Source organism: Erithacus rubecula (assembly GCF_903797595.1).
Source record: "Erithacus rubecula genome assembly, chromosome: 3".
Lineage (NCBI taxonomy): Eukaryota > Metazoa > Chordata > Aves > Passeriformes > Muscicapidae > Erithacus > Erithacus rubecula.
The window spans coordinates 34,537,738-34,552,766 of record NC_136689.1 but is presented as its reverse complement, the minus strand read 5'-3'; the positions used below and the strand labels follow the sequence as shown (position 1 = coordinate 34,552,766).

The 15,029-nt window shown below is 36.0% G+C and overlaps 1 protein-coding gene across 2 annotated transcripts in view; it reads right to left on the bottom strand.

Annotated features, from left to right (window-relative positions):
- Window positions 1-15,029, bottom strand: part of PLCL2 (phospholipase C like 2) — a 102,414-nt gene that overhangs the window by 33,722 nt on the left and 53,663 nt on the right. The window contains exons 3-5 of one of the 2 annotated variants that reach the window (XR_013773518.1): window positions 8,241-10,727; window positions 4,548-4,751; window positions 1,429-1,517 (exon numbers count right to left, since the gene is read on the bottom strand). Coding sequence is in view for 1 of the 2 variants with exons in the window: in XM_079299427.1 (XP_079155553.1) it covers window positions 4,548-4,751; window positions 8,241-10,727 (2,691 nt within the window). In the remaining variant the exon portion in view is untranslated. The remainder of the gene's footprint in view (window positions 1-1,428; window positions 1,518-4,547; window positions 4,752-8,240; window positions 10,728-15,029) is intronic. The other variant, XM_079299427.1, reaches the window with a different exon arrangement.

Genomic DNA, 15,029 nt, shown 5'->3' with positions numbered 1-15,029 from the left:
GCAACCTGAAAGGGAAATTTGGGGAATGAAGGCTTCTCAGCTGAATAACTCTGATACAGTAATTGTGTCACATTAGGATGAGTTGAAACAGAGAAGTTTTGCTCTTCTTGTTCTCTCAAGATACACATCTATAATCATGGCATTATGACTGTAAGCCTCCTTACCATATTTGCACAGTAATCATAACCAAGGACCTACACCAACAACAGGCAACTAATACAGATTTTAGGAGCTAAGTGTAACTCAAAACAGATCTGCTAATCACTGTTTCTTAGGCCCTATGAAGGAGGCAGTGGATATACCCTTTGCTCCCTTCAGAATTATGATGTTCAATCCAACATGCCCAATAAAGAAATGCTCCACTCAATTAATCTATATTAATATCAAGATGAGTTTTAGAAGTGAAGAATATTTAAGATTTTGAGATGTAGCTGAAATATGAGAGGACTACTAACATTTTACCAAAGCCTTGACAATCAGTCCTTTTCAGATAGGCTTTTAATAAGTCCTGTTAGCATCAGTCCAGTATGTAACTTCACCAGTTACAGTGTCAAACTATCTGCTTTCCAATGGGAGGGAGATGTTCAAGTTCAAAATATAGTTTTTGTCATTATTTAGTTTATGTCATTGGTGAAATTTCCAACTCTGTAATATGAAGTTAACTTCTGCATGATTGCACCTGCAATCTGCTGTACTGAGTCAATAGCTGGAAAGAGCCAAAAATAAGGTAACCAGATTTAAGCTTTCTACAGCAACGATATGCTGTGTTTCAATTTAAAAGCGTCACTCAATTTTAGCACCTCTCATTTCCATTATCTCACAACCCCCACCACCAATAAACACAGACCTGCTTTCAAGTCCATCCCTAGGGTGCATATACAAAATCTATTCATCTTGTTTGATTTCATTTAAATCATATACAGACCTATACCACATTCTGTAGACATTCTGAATTACAAAAATCACCTCAACATTTAACAAAAAAAAAAATTTAAATCACCCCTGGAAACTGAAAAAAAAATGGAACTAGCAGCATTATTAAATTAAGATTTAATAACATCCTAATTACTGTAGCAGCACTACTCATTTTTTGCACAGGTACAGTTATCTGCCTGTTCCATTAGAAGTAAATGCCTGCTTCCAAAGCTCAGAAAACCTGATCCTCAGCAGATTGGACACATCATCCTCCATTAAGGACAAACAGAGACATTCAAGTTCTCAACAGTATCTGGCTTTATTTGTATGGTCTTCTAGCATCTCTTTGCAGTGCTATTACAGTCACCACTGAATAATGCTGCAGACTTAGGGTGAGATAATTTTTTTTTTCTCTTGCCATAGTATAAATTATAAGGTTTACTTACTGTTTATCTTAAAGGTTATAAAACATTAAAAAAAAAAAACATGCATTGGTGTGGAAGAGGCACTTGCCTTAACTCCAAGCTTCAGTCTGCAGCACTGATCAGTGATGGGTGTGATGACACCAACAGAGTGCATGCTGAAGTATCACATAAAGGAAGCTGAAGTCCATGAACAAGAGGGAAAAATAAAACATTGTTAAACAGTGAGAAGATGGTAGGGTGAAAAACACTCAGGAGCATGGAGAAGCTAAAAAAAACAAAAATACACACCTTAAACTTTTGCCTTTCTCAAAAATTCCTAGCTATATTTGATATATATTATCCAGAAAAAATACTGCAGTTCCTATAATATGGATGGGAGGGTTTTAATCCATGACTAGTACTAGTATTGATCACTTAACAGGTCCTTCATTAATATAGTAGTGAATGCAGACAATTTAAGAAAGCACTATGTGCTATTTGTTTAAAGACAGAAACCCCAAGTATCTACTGATACACTATTTTATTGTCATTCACCTCATTGTTTCTTTAGTAAAACCCCATGTTACACTGAAGATACTCTTTCCTTTCCATGTGACCCTGCAGTATTGCACTTATTTGCAATTATTTCAAGGTGGACTGACTGTCCTGCTGTTAAGATCTTGCATCCTTTCTCACTTGACAGAGCAACGAGACCTTCAAGCACTCCCAATGTAAACAAATTCTGAATAATTAAAATCTTGAATATTACTTTCTATGCTTATTATCATTTTATAGAAAACAGAATATTTCTGGCAAGTAAGAATCCCTTCATTAGCTAAAAATATCACAAACCTGAAACAATCACACCTTGAGAACATCATTACACGTGTCATATTGAGAGGACACAAGAGGTAGTGACAGCCTATGCATGCATTTATGATATCAGTCGAAGTCTGTTTCATAAACATTGAACTCTCTCTTTGTTATCCACATGGTTTCATACAGTACTTGACATACTGGAAGCACACAGTTACATAATTCTGACCTGTATGGAGGCCCTAAGCCAGCAGAAAGTAAGACAAGTAGGTAATCATTACTTTGACAGTACATCTAACCTTTCTCAGTTCAGGATAAAGAACTCTCATTATTAATAGAATTTTACACCCACATATTAATTAAACATGACAAAAATATCCCCAAGTCAAAAGTAATGAGGTAAGATTTGTCATTTTGAGGACTCATTATATTAATATGCACCAAAATCACACAAAGCCCCCTCCCCAAAATCTACAAAACTCTATAAGAAAAATCTATAATACTCTAAACGTCTGCCATTATAGCAAATACCAATATATGTGAACTGAAACAGAGTCACATTTCTTCTTCTCTCTTTGAGGAAAGGGTGATACAGATGTCTCCCACTGTTTCACAACGTGCTTTCAGACATATGAGCATGGGAATATGTCTTCCATGCCTGACTTCATTTTCCAGCATACCATACAGATTTTAATTGCCTAAAATCTTGTGTCAAACTAAACGGAATATTGGCATAACCCAAATGTCACAAATTGAAATGCATCTCATTACTTTAACTTATAACTTTTGTTTGATTAAAATAACCTTAAATTTACTTATCTTCAATATAATTTAGAGCTAGAAGCACTGTCATACTCTTTGCTTGATATTGAGTATTTGTATTTTAGGGACAAGAAGATGGAAAAATCCTTTTTTTGCCAGTAAAAAATCTTCTGTTTTTTACAGGTACAAGTAAAGTATAGGTTTCTCAAGTACAGAAACACTCAAATCATGTATGGAGTATAAGATGTGTGTGGGGGAAAACATATGTGAGAGACAGAGAGCAAACCAAACTTAGATTGCAAAGATTTCTGGAGTCACGAGTCACCTTTGTCTAAGTGATATTCAAACAAAAATTTATTCCAGATTTAGAACTCAGATTTTACGTACGTAGAATAGCTTAATAACTAACAAGCAGCATCACCATATCAGGACAAACTGCAGGTAGAGACATCTCCATCAAGAAAACAGAACGTCTTTATGTGTTGCAGCTGTAATCCCAAGAGTCAAGCTCCTTTACATCCTAATTATAATGATATCCTGTAAGCCATCAATAAGAGGATATACACTCTCTTCTTGTAGCTGTGCTATCATTCCAACCAGATTTTGTCTATTTATGGCACCACTGAACTGCAGAAACTCTGTCTAAATTTCTAATTATCAATGAGTGTTTTTTGACTTTGGTATAGCATAATTCTAAATCTACTTTTTCTTTAGAAAGCATTTTACATATGAAACTGGGCTACTGGTTAGTTTTTGTGCATTTTCTTTTCTGGCAAGTGACTTGATACTGCCAGGTGAAGTTTCTCATTGTAGCACACAAAATTGTTGCAAAATTATCATCACGTGAAAGAAAGCACTAAATAAATGAATAAATAATCAATTACACTCTGCCAGACTACTTTAGTGGAAGTAAGGAGGACATTTCAAATCACACTGCTCTGGGTCTTTTTTCCACATTTCAAATTAATGCAAAGCAAATGTAAATCAGTATTTATTGGTGTATTAGTTCTTCCTTCCTTTTTTCTTGCAACATGTTTAATTTCCATCTCTAAAGACACAATTTATGTATTTACTGAAACATAATGTCTGAAGTTAACATTACAGCTACTCATGTGTAAAAATGGCTAATCGAATTACATCTGTAAGAAAGATAGAGAAAAGGAAAATATAAGAGCATGTGTAGAATTGTACACGCCAAGGTGCTTATAAAACTACAATACCTAAAAGCAGTGCCTGACATTCTTGTATTCTATGCTGAGTCAAAGCCAAAATAAACCAAGATCCACAAAGTGGAAAATATGAAGTAATAAGAGGTTTATAGATAGACAGTAAACTACTGATAAAACAGATAAATCAATACATCCTCTTCTTCACATTAAATCCTCTTGGTTATAACCACTTCACCTTCTGAAATGTACAAACACATGTTTGCATGCAGTATATTAATAATCTCAATGTTTTACTCTGCATGAAAACATTACCAACTGCAGTACATTCATGGGAATAACTTTAAAGCACAAGGAGTGAAGCATGGAATAGGAAGTCACAGGTTAAAATTACTTTTAAAACAGGCATGGTACAGTATATTACATATATATTTTAAAACTCTTTCAAACAGACAATATAAGACAAGCACAAAAATCTACTCACCATTTCATATGCTGTTACAATCTTTTTCAAGACCTCTGGAACAATCCCTTGAAGCTCCATGGTTGGATACTGATCACTGAGATTCACTACTACCAAGGGTGTATTATCAGGCCCAACCAAGTGCATAGACACTGCCAAAATGCACTGCATAAGATTTGCTACAGGAGAGAGGCCACATAATTCTTTGAATGAGACTACTGCATTCTGCAAAAAGGAAAGAAAGAGTTTCCTTTACAGTTAAATATGAAATGTAAAGTCTTGTTATTTCAGGATAAAATACTTTACTGTTATACTTGAGTTATAATGTTGAGCTACAACTACCAACTTTTCCCTGAAGAACAGGCATTTTTGAAACCAACCAATATTACACATATATTTTACAAAAACGTTAAAAATTCAAGGTACATAGTAAATGCCACAGAAAAAAAAAATCTATTTAGAACAAGTATATCTCCTCTCTGTCATAAAATTAACTAAGGAAATAAAGAGATTCTAAAACGTAGCGGTTATATATATTTTGAAAAATTTTAAGACTTTTATAAATGCCATCAAGAGAAAAAAAATTAGATGCTGAATGTGCCAAATGAGCAAAATTAAGTAGAAGAAGGACTTCAGCACATTTGTAACTTCAAACATACCTGACCTACAATCCAGACGTGCTGTGGATCTGCGAGTTCCCATTTGGTGTGATTCACAAACCCAGCACTCCACTATTGATGAATTCCTATCATAGAGTCACACTTCAGTGAAATTTTTAAGGTACTTCAGCTTAAATATTAACTCTTGTACCTTTCCCTAAGATTTCTTACAGTCATATTTTATATCCAGTACAGTAGAATATAAAGCTATAAGTTTAAACTTGAAGAAAGTTTACAGCACTGGAAATACACTGTGACTCCAAGTAGCCACTGACATTCCATGATGGGAATAATGTCAGCACTGTACAGAATTTAGGATTTTTATACCAACTGGGAACTGGTGATCTATGGCTGGTCTGGAGTTTGTATTCCTGTAGGAAATAAAAACAAAAAAATGGTATATTTAAGCTACAAATGTGCTCAGTGCTCCTTTTTCTCATGTCACACCCAGGCAGAGTATCTGGTACAAATTTTTTTTTTAATCCAAATCACTTTCCATCTTGCTGGCATGGTAAGACTCATTTGTGGACAATGTCTCCTAGAAAGATATAATGCCAACCTTAACTCAAACAGGAATCAAATGTGAGATATTTTGCTGTCCATTTATCAGACAAAATATACCAAAGCAGACTTACAAATATGTATATACAGCATAGTCATGCAAAATTACTTAAACACTAAGTTGCACCTACCCAGTCACTTAGAGTGTACTTTTAGCAAATGTCCAGAAAACAGAAACTTCTTTTATCAACTGATGTACACTTCAATGACACAATAATTACCCAGCTCAAGAGAGAGACATAGGGAAGTCCATTCCAACAGAGAGAGCTATGTACCATGGATAAGCCATTATGAACAACCATTTTACAGAGAGGTTAATGAGGATCCAGGGATTGTATATATTCATTAATGACAGGCAGGACAGGACTAATACTAATACTAATACTAATACTAATACTAATACTAATACTAATACTAATACTAATACTAATACTAATACTAATACTAATACTAATACTAATACTAATACTAATACTAATACAGGACTACTACTGTAACTCTTGCCTTTGGACTTCCAACTCAGTATCCAGAGACTATTTCTCATACTGTTAAGTAACTTAAACATGTAACATCACATCCAGGTCAATCACCCATATTACACTTTATCAGTGATTAATATGCAACAAGTTATGACATCAGCTTTCATCATGGTAATATAGGAACAAAAGAAACAAAAAAGGCTATTCTTATATGGAAAGAGAAACTGTTAAACTTGCTGCTGCACATTTTCTTTTTTCCTCTTATTCCATCTTATATTTTAAAAAATCAAACTAACCAACTTTGCCCTTTGTAATCTGGCTTCTGAGGATATTATGAGGATATAACAGTCATAAAAATAATGACAATTTATGACACAAAATGTCAGTAATATAGAAATTAAACAAATTCACATTCCCTGACATAAACTGATACTTATTTTAATTGAGGGATTTGTTTGCTTTTATTATCTGTAGTTTTATTATCTGTTAGTTACAGAGTTTAAATGGTTCACATTATATAAGCTGTTAGCAAAGTTAAGAAAAACTAATCTTCCCTCATGTACCTAAAATATCTTCTCAACAGCATTTTGAGATAATGATAAATTTCGTTGATAGCACATCTTTCAAACTGACAGAATAAAATATATAAAATACTTTTTAATATTTCAAGTTCAAAGAAACCCTACTGTAGAGTCTGTTTTCAATTATATCATTATACTGTGCATTCTGCAGCATGCATATTCACAAGTTTAATGTAGCTACACAAAATTCTATGTTTATACTGTTTCCTCAACTCAGTTCTTCCTTGAAAAGTATCTTAAAATACAGTATTCTTCATATGACAGAATTATTGCCTTCAGTAGGTTAACTACAGGTAACGTTCATTTTACATGCAGCCTGTAGTTTGAAACATTTATGAGTCAAAGCATCATTCCTGTATTTTTTTAATTATCTTTTGAAACAGCAAATTTATATACCAAGTGGAATGGAAAAGCTGCATAATGATGTACTAATTTCTTCTTTCTTATTATAAAATTAGCTTTAAAATTGTATTACTATTAGAATCTCTTTAATATAGGATTATTCATGAAGAAAATTTATATACACTGATGTGCCTTTAAAATCCAGAATCAGGTTTCAGACATTTCCTTTAATCTCTTTTTTCTTAGCACAGTATAAAACCAAGGGGATTTGATAGGTCAGTTCATTTGAAATAATTCTTAATTTTGTTGATCATTGCTAGTATTCCATCAGAAGTTCATAAACAGTTAAAAGGTTTACTAAACGGAATGTAACTTTACAACTCAATTTTAATACATTTCTAAAAGGGTTCTTTACCTGGAATCTTCATATTTTTTGAAGTGAGATCTCTTGGCTTCCACAAAAAAAAGAACCTCAGACTGCACTTTTTCCCTAAATTCAATGTGTTTACTAACATGAAGACAACTTCTTCTAGAAGATACCTTCTAAGACCTTAGTGCTAATGCCATGTATTGCTAACATAACTAGGAAGAATCATGGAAAGCAAATGGATCTTTCTTGAAAGCACTGCCTTCTATTTTGGACTAAAGGAAAAACATAACTTTGGTGAAATTATGCTAAACATTCCTAGACGTACAAGTAAGGTCTCTGATAAACACTAAAGTCTCCCTTTTCTATCTGTTGCATATTCTTCCCACATTTCTAATTTTTTAAAACTAAAATATTGCCATACTTTCTTTTAGTGTATTTCGAATATGCCTTCAAAGACATAGGAGGCATTCAATAGGTTTGAGTTCTAACACTGGAGTCATATTTCCATTTTGACATTCAATAAAATACACGTGTGCATTCAAGGTTGAATCAGGAGACAGCTCACCTAAACAACTGCTCTGACATGATCCATTCTTAAAGCCACTCAGAATTAAACTCAGATAGTTCAACATACAAACATACACTTGAAAAGGCATGTATTCCATATGCATCACAATACAAAGGTACACATATGAACCAACAAATTGATTACAAGACTGTACCTGCATATTTTCTCTCAAATCCGTAGCATCCCGAATAGGTTGGAGGGCATTCTTGAATACTTCATCTATTGTTTTAATCCATAATGTTCTCATAGAAGCATATTCCCTTGATTTCTTGCCCTTCCTCACAGAGAGGCCCCTCTTATGAGGTTTCCCACCACCCCTCCGATTAGTAATGGCCACATGCACAAACAAGGAAGCATGTGCTAAACTTTCGCCAGTCAATGACTGCAGAGGAACGTGCCGATAGCCCGTCTGGAGACACTCAAAGGGAATAGTGTATTGCCCAATAAACTCGTCCCCAATGTAATCATCATCCAGGACTACAAAACGCACCATAGCTAGCTCTGGCAAATTTATTTGAAATTCAAAGCTTTCATCAAAAATTGGATTATCCCCGTTCTGATGCATTGTTTTCGTCCTTTGCTCAGCACAATCAGCAGGGATTCCATGTATTTCAACATAGACATAAGGATCCACAACGTCACCTTTGGCACCTGATCCTTTGGGTTTAGGGAAGTTTTGCCCACTAATGATTTTAATATGAAGCAGCTGAGGCGAAACTCCAGGCACAGTGTCTTTTGTATTTGCACTAAAGAAGGAAACCTCTTCTCTCATGATAGCAGGACGAAGGACATAGCCACAGTTCCCATTTTGTCGAAACCAACCGATGTTAAGGTCCATCATTAGGCCAGGCGTTTGAAAGTTCATTGCTACTATCTGACAACCACATTTCCAAAAGTCCTGGGGATTCATATTACTAGAGTCAATCCTCATAGGACTGGGGAAAACCCTCGCAAGAAAACGTTTGTTATAATTTACAAAGTCTCCTGGGTTTTCGTTGGCATATTTGCTAGCAAGCACTTCGTTAAAAGAGCACACCTCCCAGTACTTCTGGAGCTGAAATGAAACTTGAAACTCTTTAAACTGAACTGATTTACATATGCTTACCAACTCAGAGAGATCTTTGCAGAGCTGGAATCGTTTCCCTGTCATTGAGTTTTGCTGTTCTACCCCTTCCTTCGCCACTCTCTGTGACATTTCTGCTCCTTCGTCTTCATCTGTAACATCTCCCTCTAGTCCAGAACAATTAGCAGAAAGCTTCTTTGCTTTAATTAGTATTTTCCCTTTAAGCGATTCCGGTGATGGAAGATAAGACTCTTCAATGTTTGGAGACTGCGTATGCAGTTTGTCCCCCAAAATTTTCCTCATGTGTTGTACCATCACTTTCTGCTGCTTAATAGAACAATGATTTTCTAAACACAAAATAAGAGGGTATTCTGAAGCAAAAAAGGCATACTTGTTAATAATGTCAATCACACTACGGAAGACAATCTGTGACGTCATTGTATGCCCTGTGTAAATCACGGGCTCATTATCTGGACCATCCCACACATCCAGTTCAACACTTCGACAACCCATTTTCAGAGCACGGATGTAGCCCGTGATGTCAGAAGGCCCTCGAAACTGATCCTCTATCAAGTATGTATTATGAGATGAATTTATAAAATAATGAGATAAAGGTTGTTTCATATCTTGACAAACTTTTTTATGTTCTGGATCAAATATGTGGCAGTCTGGTGAAGTAAGGTAATTTGTAAACCCATCTATAGAAAGACAACCCTTTTCCTGGCCCTCTTTGGCTGGCTCATATTTCTGAATAATTTCAAGGCTTATTTCTTCTGTGACCTGTGCCATACCCTGCTCTGCTTCCAAAAACATCATGAGGTCCTTGGTATCTAGAAATTCTTTATTGCTTGAAAACTGAACTAACAAGAAATAGATTTCAGGTCTGGTACAAAGCTCATGAAAAACTTCGATAAATTCTTCTTTTGTTACTTCAGTACCTGTTTTTTCCCTGGATCTATGTAACTCCTTGAATTTTAATTCAATTTTATTCGTTTTTAAACCAGGGTTTAAGTCTTTTATAAATTGTACAGCATTACATAGGGGTATATGTCCCAGATTATCTACATCTGATTCACTGAACATTTGTGAAAGCCACGAAGTCCGCATATTATCTTGAGTAGTTCCTAGCATATCTAGAGTATGTTTTCCATAAGAAATCAGATATCTTAAGCCAGTAACCCAAATATTTGCAACGTCTGCTGAGTTAGCAACCAGATCTAGTGACTCATAATTTTCTCCATATATAATTGAAAATGCACAATCTTCTGATATCTGGTCATATATTCCATTGCTGCGAAAGATATCAGTATTTTTTCCTGTTCTTACTTCTTTGATTGACTTGATATCAATCTTTGCTTTTTCAGAATCCTTTTTTGAAGGCTCCCAGCGGAGAGACTGCATATCAGCATCCAAAAGGAAGTATCGGTGATACACCCTGGAGTTGGACCGGACCTTTTTGAGCTCAGAGCCTTCCACCATGGCGTTGATGCAGTCGCTTGCACTGCTGATCTTCTTCTCCGTGGGCATGCTGCTGAATGACACCGTCTTCTTCCTTTCTCTCTTCTGTTTAGTACCATCCTGGTAAACAATGGGGTGGGGGGGAGAAAAAAAATAATGTGTCAATATGGTTTTGCTCAACATTGAAACAGGTTTCAACTTAGAGCTGAAAGTTCATCAAGTAGTTCAATAAAGTCTGTGTGATGACTAGTAAGATGGAAATTCTTACTGGCATCATCACAGTGAAAATACTAGTAGTGCCCTAATATTTGCTCTTGCTTCTATAAGTAATCTTCCAGAGTTTATTTTTAGGACTTTTGATGGACACAAAATTTAAGAAACTACTTTGGAATGCTAACAAAATAATAATTCTGTATTATTGCATATATGTATGTGCATTTTATTTTATGAGTTTTACCCTACTTAGAGAGAGAACAGGTTCTAAGGTCAAGGCAGTTGGAAGCAAACTTTTCTCCAAGTCCTTATACAGTCCTACAGATACTTGCCAAACTTGTCAGTACAGAATATAATGCTTTCTTACCATGCTGACAGGGTCCTTGTGAACACCAGAGAAAATTTAATACACAATTAACTACACAAAATCCATAGGACATGGCCCTAATCTAAGTGTACAAGACATTAACAGCACTCCTTTATCAAAGCTTCCTTCACCTGAGCACCTATCCATGTTCTTCCCACAGGCTGCTCACAGCACTCACTCATCCTTCCCCTTAGCAAGAAAAGACCCATGACAGTCTAAAGAAGCTGCACTGAAACACAAGGAAGTGGACAGGAGCAGATGTAGCTCTGCAAGTTCTGAGCTTCAGAAAATATAGCAGTGACTCAGAAGGAAACTTTTGAATTGATTTAACTGTTTCTAAAGAACCTCCATGTCATTAGAAAGAATTTGAATAGAAGACCTGGTCAGGAAGGGAATAAAAAGTGATTCACCCTTGCTCTTAAAGCAAAGAGATAACCCAGAGTTCTAACTTTACTAGAGAAAGGTTGGGTATATAAGGATATTAAAAATAATAATCATTAAAAATATAATCATTAAAAATGGGAAAAAATGTAGTTTAGCTACCTCTATTGTACCTATTTGTGTTAATGAAAATAAGTGCAAATAAATCAGCAATGCATGACTTAGATACAATCAATTTCATAAGAACTGAATTTATAAAATTCGTGTGCTTTCATTACCTGCATTTTCTGAGACTGAAAAATGCTAGGATTTTATTTCTAAAAGCAATGTGTCTTGAGGGGCTAACTTTTAGTCTGAAATAACACTTGAATTAAAAATATTTTTATAATAGATACCTTACTTAGAAGTGTTTTTCTTATAAACCAGCATAGCATAAAAAATTCCTTTTCCAGCTTTATTAAAAAAAAAAAAAAAGGATGTTGATATTCCCTGAAATAGTTTCCCATTAGAAGTATGTTCCAGTGCCAATCAGCATTGCTTAAATGGCAGAAGGGAAAGTGAAAGAAAACTTTTAAAGATTGCTATGCTGAACAGATGTTCAAATAAAAACCATCCACTACAAAATGCATTTCCAGCTCAGTGCACATGTGCTGTATGTTTAATTTCATTAAATTAAAAATGCAGAGTCCTAGTTTTGTAATTTAGTATATAACCATCTGAAAAGTCTTTCGTTGAAAACAATGATTAGTGAGGTGAGCAGCCTTAATATTTGCTGTTCCATGTTTGAGAAAATTAATCAACCATACTATTCTTGCACCTTTAATGACAGCAGAATTTGCTTTGTTCAAGTTCTCAAGAGATCAGTAAAAGCGAATAACCCTGCAGAGGACTGTTTTATTTCCAACTGCAGATCAAACACCTGCAATGGATACTGCACAGGGTTGACTCTCTGAATCTCATTACATACAGTTTAGGCATAAGGATTGTTTTCAAACAACAGAAAATAAAAATAAATAAAAATAAAAGAAATCAAATGTGATTTTTCTTTACTGAGGTTTTTGTTCTATTTTAAGCCTAGCTAGTTTGTCTACCTATTTATATCTCCTACCCGGAAAGAGTGGCAAAGGACAGTCCCACAGAAATGAGCAATGACACTTCCTTCCTGGTACTTCAGGGCTTAAAATTAAGCATTTTGAAACTCCTTAATGCTCCAGATTTCTCAGTCACAGTCCTGGGAGAGAAATACATTTCTCAAATTGTTGAGTGAGAGATAGCTGATAGATAACCTCCTGACACCAGAACCATCATCAAGGCCCAGCAAGTATTGCCTTGCCTGACCACAATCAGAATAAAGATCTACACCTTTCTCCATGATCAGGACTGTATCTGAACCAAGTCACTGAACCATGAAGGGAAAAAAATCTTCCATTTCTTGATCCCTCTGATGTAAACAAGCCCATTTCAAGGCAGTTCCATTGCCAGCTCTGGTTACTGAAAGCTTGAATTGGAGTTCACACATGCGGATCAGAGGAGCAATTCAATATTTCACCTGCAAGATTATTTTGCCTGCCTGCCTGCCAGATGAATTTGCAGCCAGTTCAGCAGTACTCTTCCTTTTTGCAAGGTGAAGGAGTCTAGCCACTCAGATTATTTATATAAAGCCAGCACCACAGTGTGAATTACTGTGAAAACATTCTGAGCTTCAGAACATCCTTCGTAAGTTTTTGCTTCTCCAGAGATCAATAATCCTGAACTACCAGATTGCCTGTGCAAGTCCCTATCCTGACAGAGACACAGCAGTCACGATAAATCTACATGATCAGAGTAACTTCAAGGGTATTTTGCCAAAGACACTGTTGAGAAGAATTCACCTGTCTGAATTACCCACTGTGTCTAAAAAGACACAGAAAAACTCTCACTCCACAAGCCGAGAATGCAATTGTATAGAGCATGCCCAAACTGCATGAAACTGATATTTGAGCCTCAGCAATATAGTTTGGCATGGAGGAGACAGATTTATTCTGCTATAAGATGTGGAGGATTTCACCCCAGAAGTGAGGTGGCACTCATGAACTGGGTCAAGTCTGTCATGGCTTTAGGTCTGTCTTGAATGGTATATCAGAAAACTGCATGCATCTGAACAAACACAGGAGTGACTCGTTGGTATTCATGAGACTTGCAGGGTTCTTGCTGTTCAACATGCTCAAAGTGCCATTGAGTCTATAGGGCAGATGTGTAATTCAGTCCAAGACAGCAGCTACAGCTTTTGTGCTGAAACAACTTTCAGTCATTCTAGGATCTCTCACACAGTGAAGACCATGTCAATCTTCAGTTTATAACTTGTCCTGTCATCATTACAGGATTTTCCCTAAAGACTGTATGGGCTTCATAAAGCTTAATCATTGAAACCAGAACAACCACCCCATCAATACATTTCGTATTCATGCCACTACACAGAGTTTAGTTTATCCAGGAGTTCCTAGCAACAGAAAGCAAAACATCTAGCAGTTTAAAAAACAGAAATAACCCCAGCTGTCACCTGTGGCACTTAAGAGACAGAGACAGCAGAAGAAAATGGATTAAAAGCACAAGGAGGGAAGAATATATCCATGATAACTTTTTTATTCCTCTCAAGGTACCAACAAAGAAATAGCTGTGTGACTAAGACAGCACTATCTACAAAATAGAATTCTGGAGACAACAGGGAATCTTGAATCAGACAGTGAGAGAGATGCACATCATTCCTGAACTGCAGTGCTTTTAATGTATGCAACTTTATGATAAAATTCCTTAAAAGTCAGTTCCAGTAACCACTGGTACTGGTAGGGACAGCAGTAGAATTCAGAGATTTGATAATGTAATAGATCAGGATGACAGAGGCAAGGATGAACAGTGTAAAGTTTGTAAACATCTCCTAAAGGAAAGGAAGTAGAGAGTGAACTTCATGACCTAAAGTGTGAATCATGCCCCAGCAGCAGTACTTTAAAAATATTTAAACATCGAGCTGCCAAGATGTTTAGGTACCACTTAGTCCAGTGGAATTAAGAACACTAACAGCCCAAGGCAGGGGGTTGCCAACCTTCTCAAAGTGGCAAGTGTGGGGCTGTAAATGGAGCACAATGCAGAACACTCCTTTCACCTGCCAATATAGAACAGCCCTCACACTGGCCCATGCAAATTTTTGAGATGGGTGCCTGTGATCCTGCCTCTCTCCATGACTAAAGACACCTGCAACTTTGAGGTGATAGCTCCTAGACTGGAAAATCCAGGCCTCTATCTGCATTTAGGCCACTAAGGTGCTCTTTATAGAACAGAGGACTTCAAACAGAAAAGACAATGGGAACAACAGGAAGTGGCACAATGAGAGATTTTTAGAGTGCTCATTTGGGAAGTGAAAGTCCCAGACGTCATAAAACACAAACATTTCACTTGGTGACCCTGAATGCAAAATTTAGTCCACA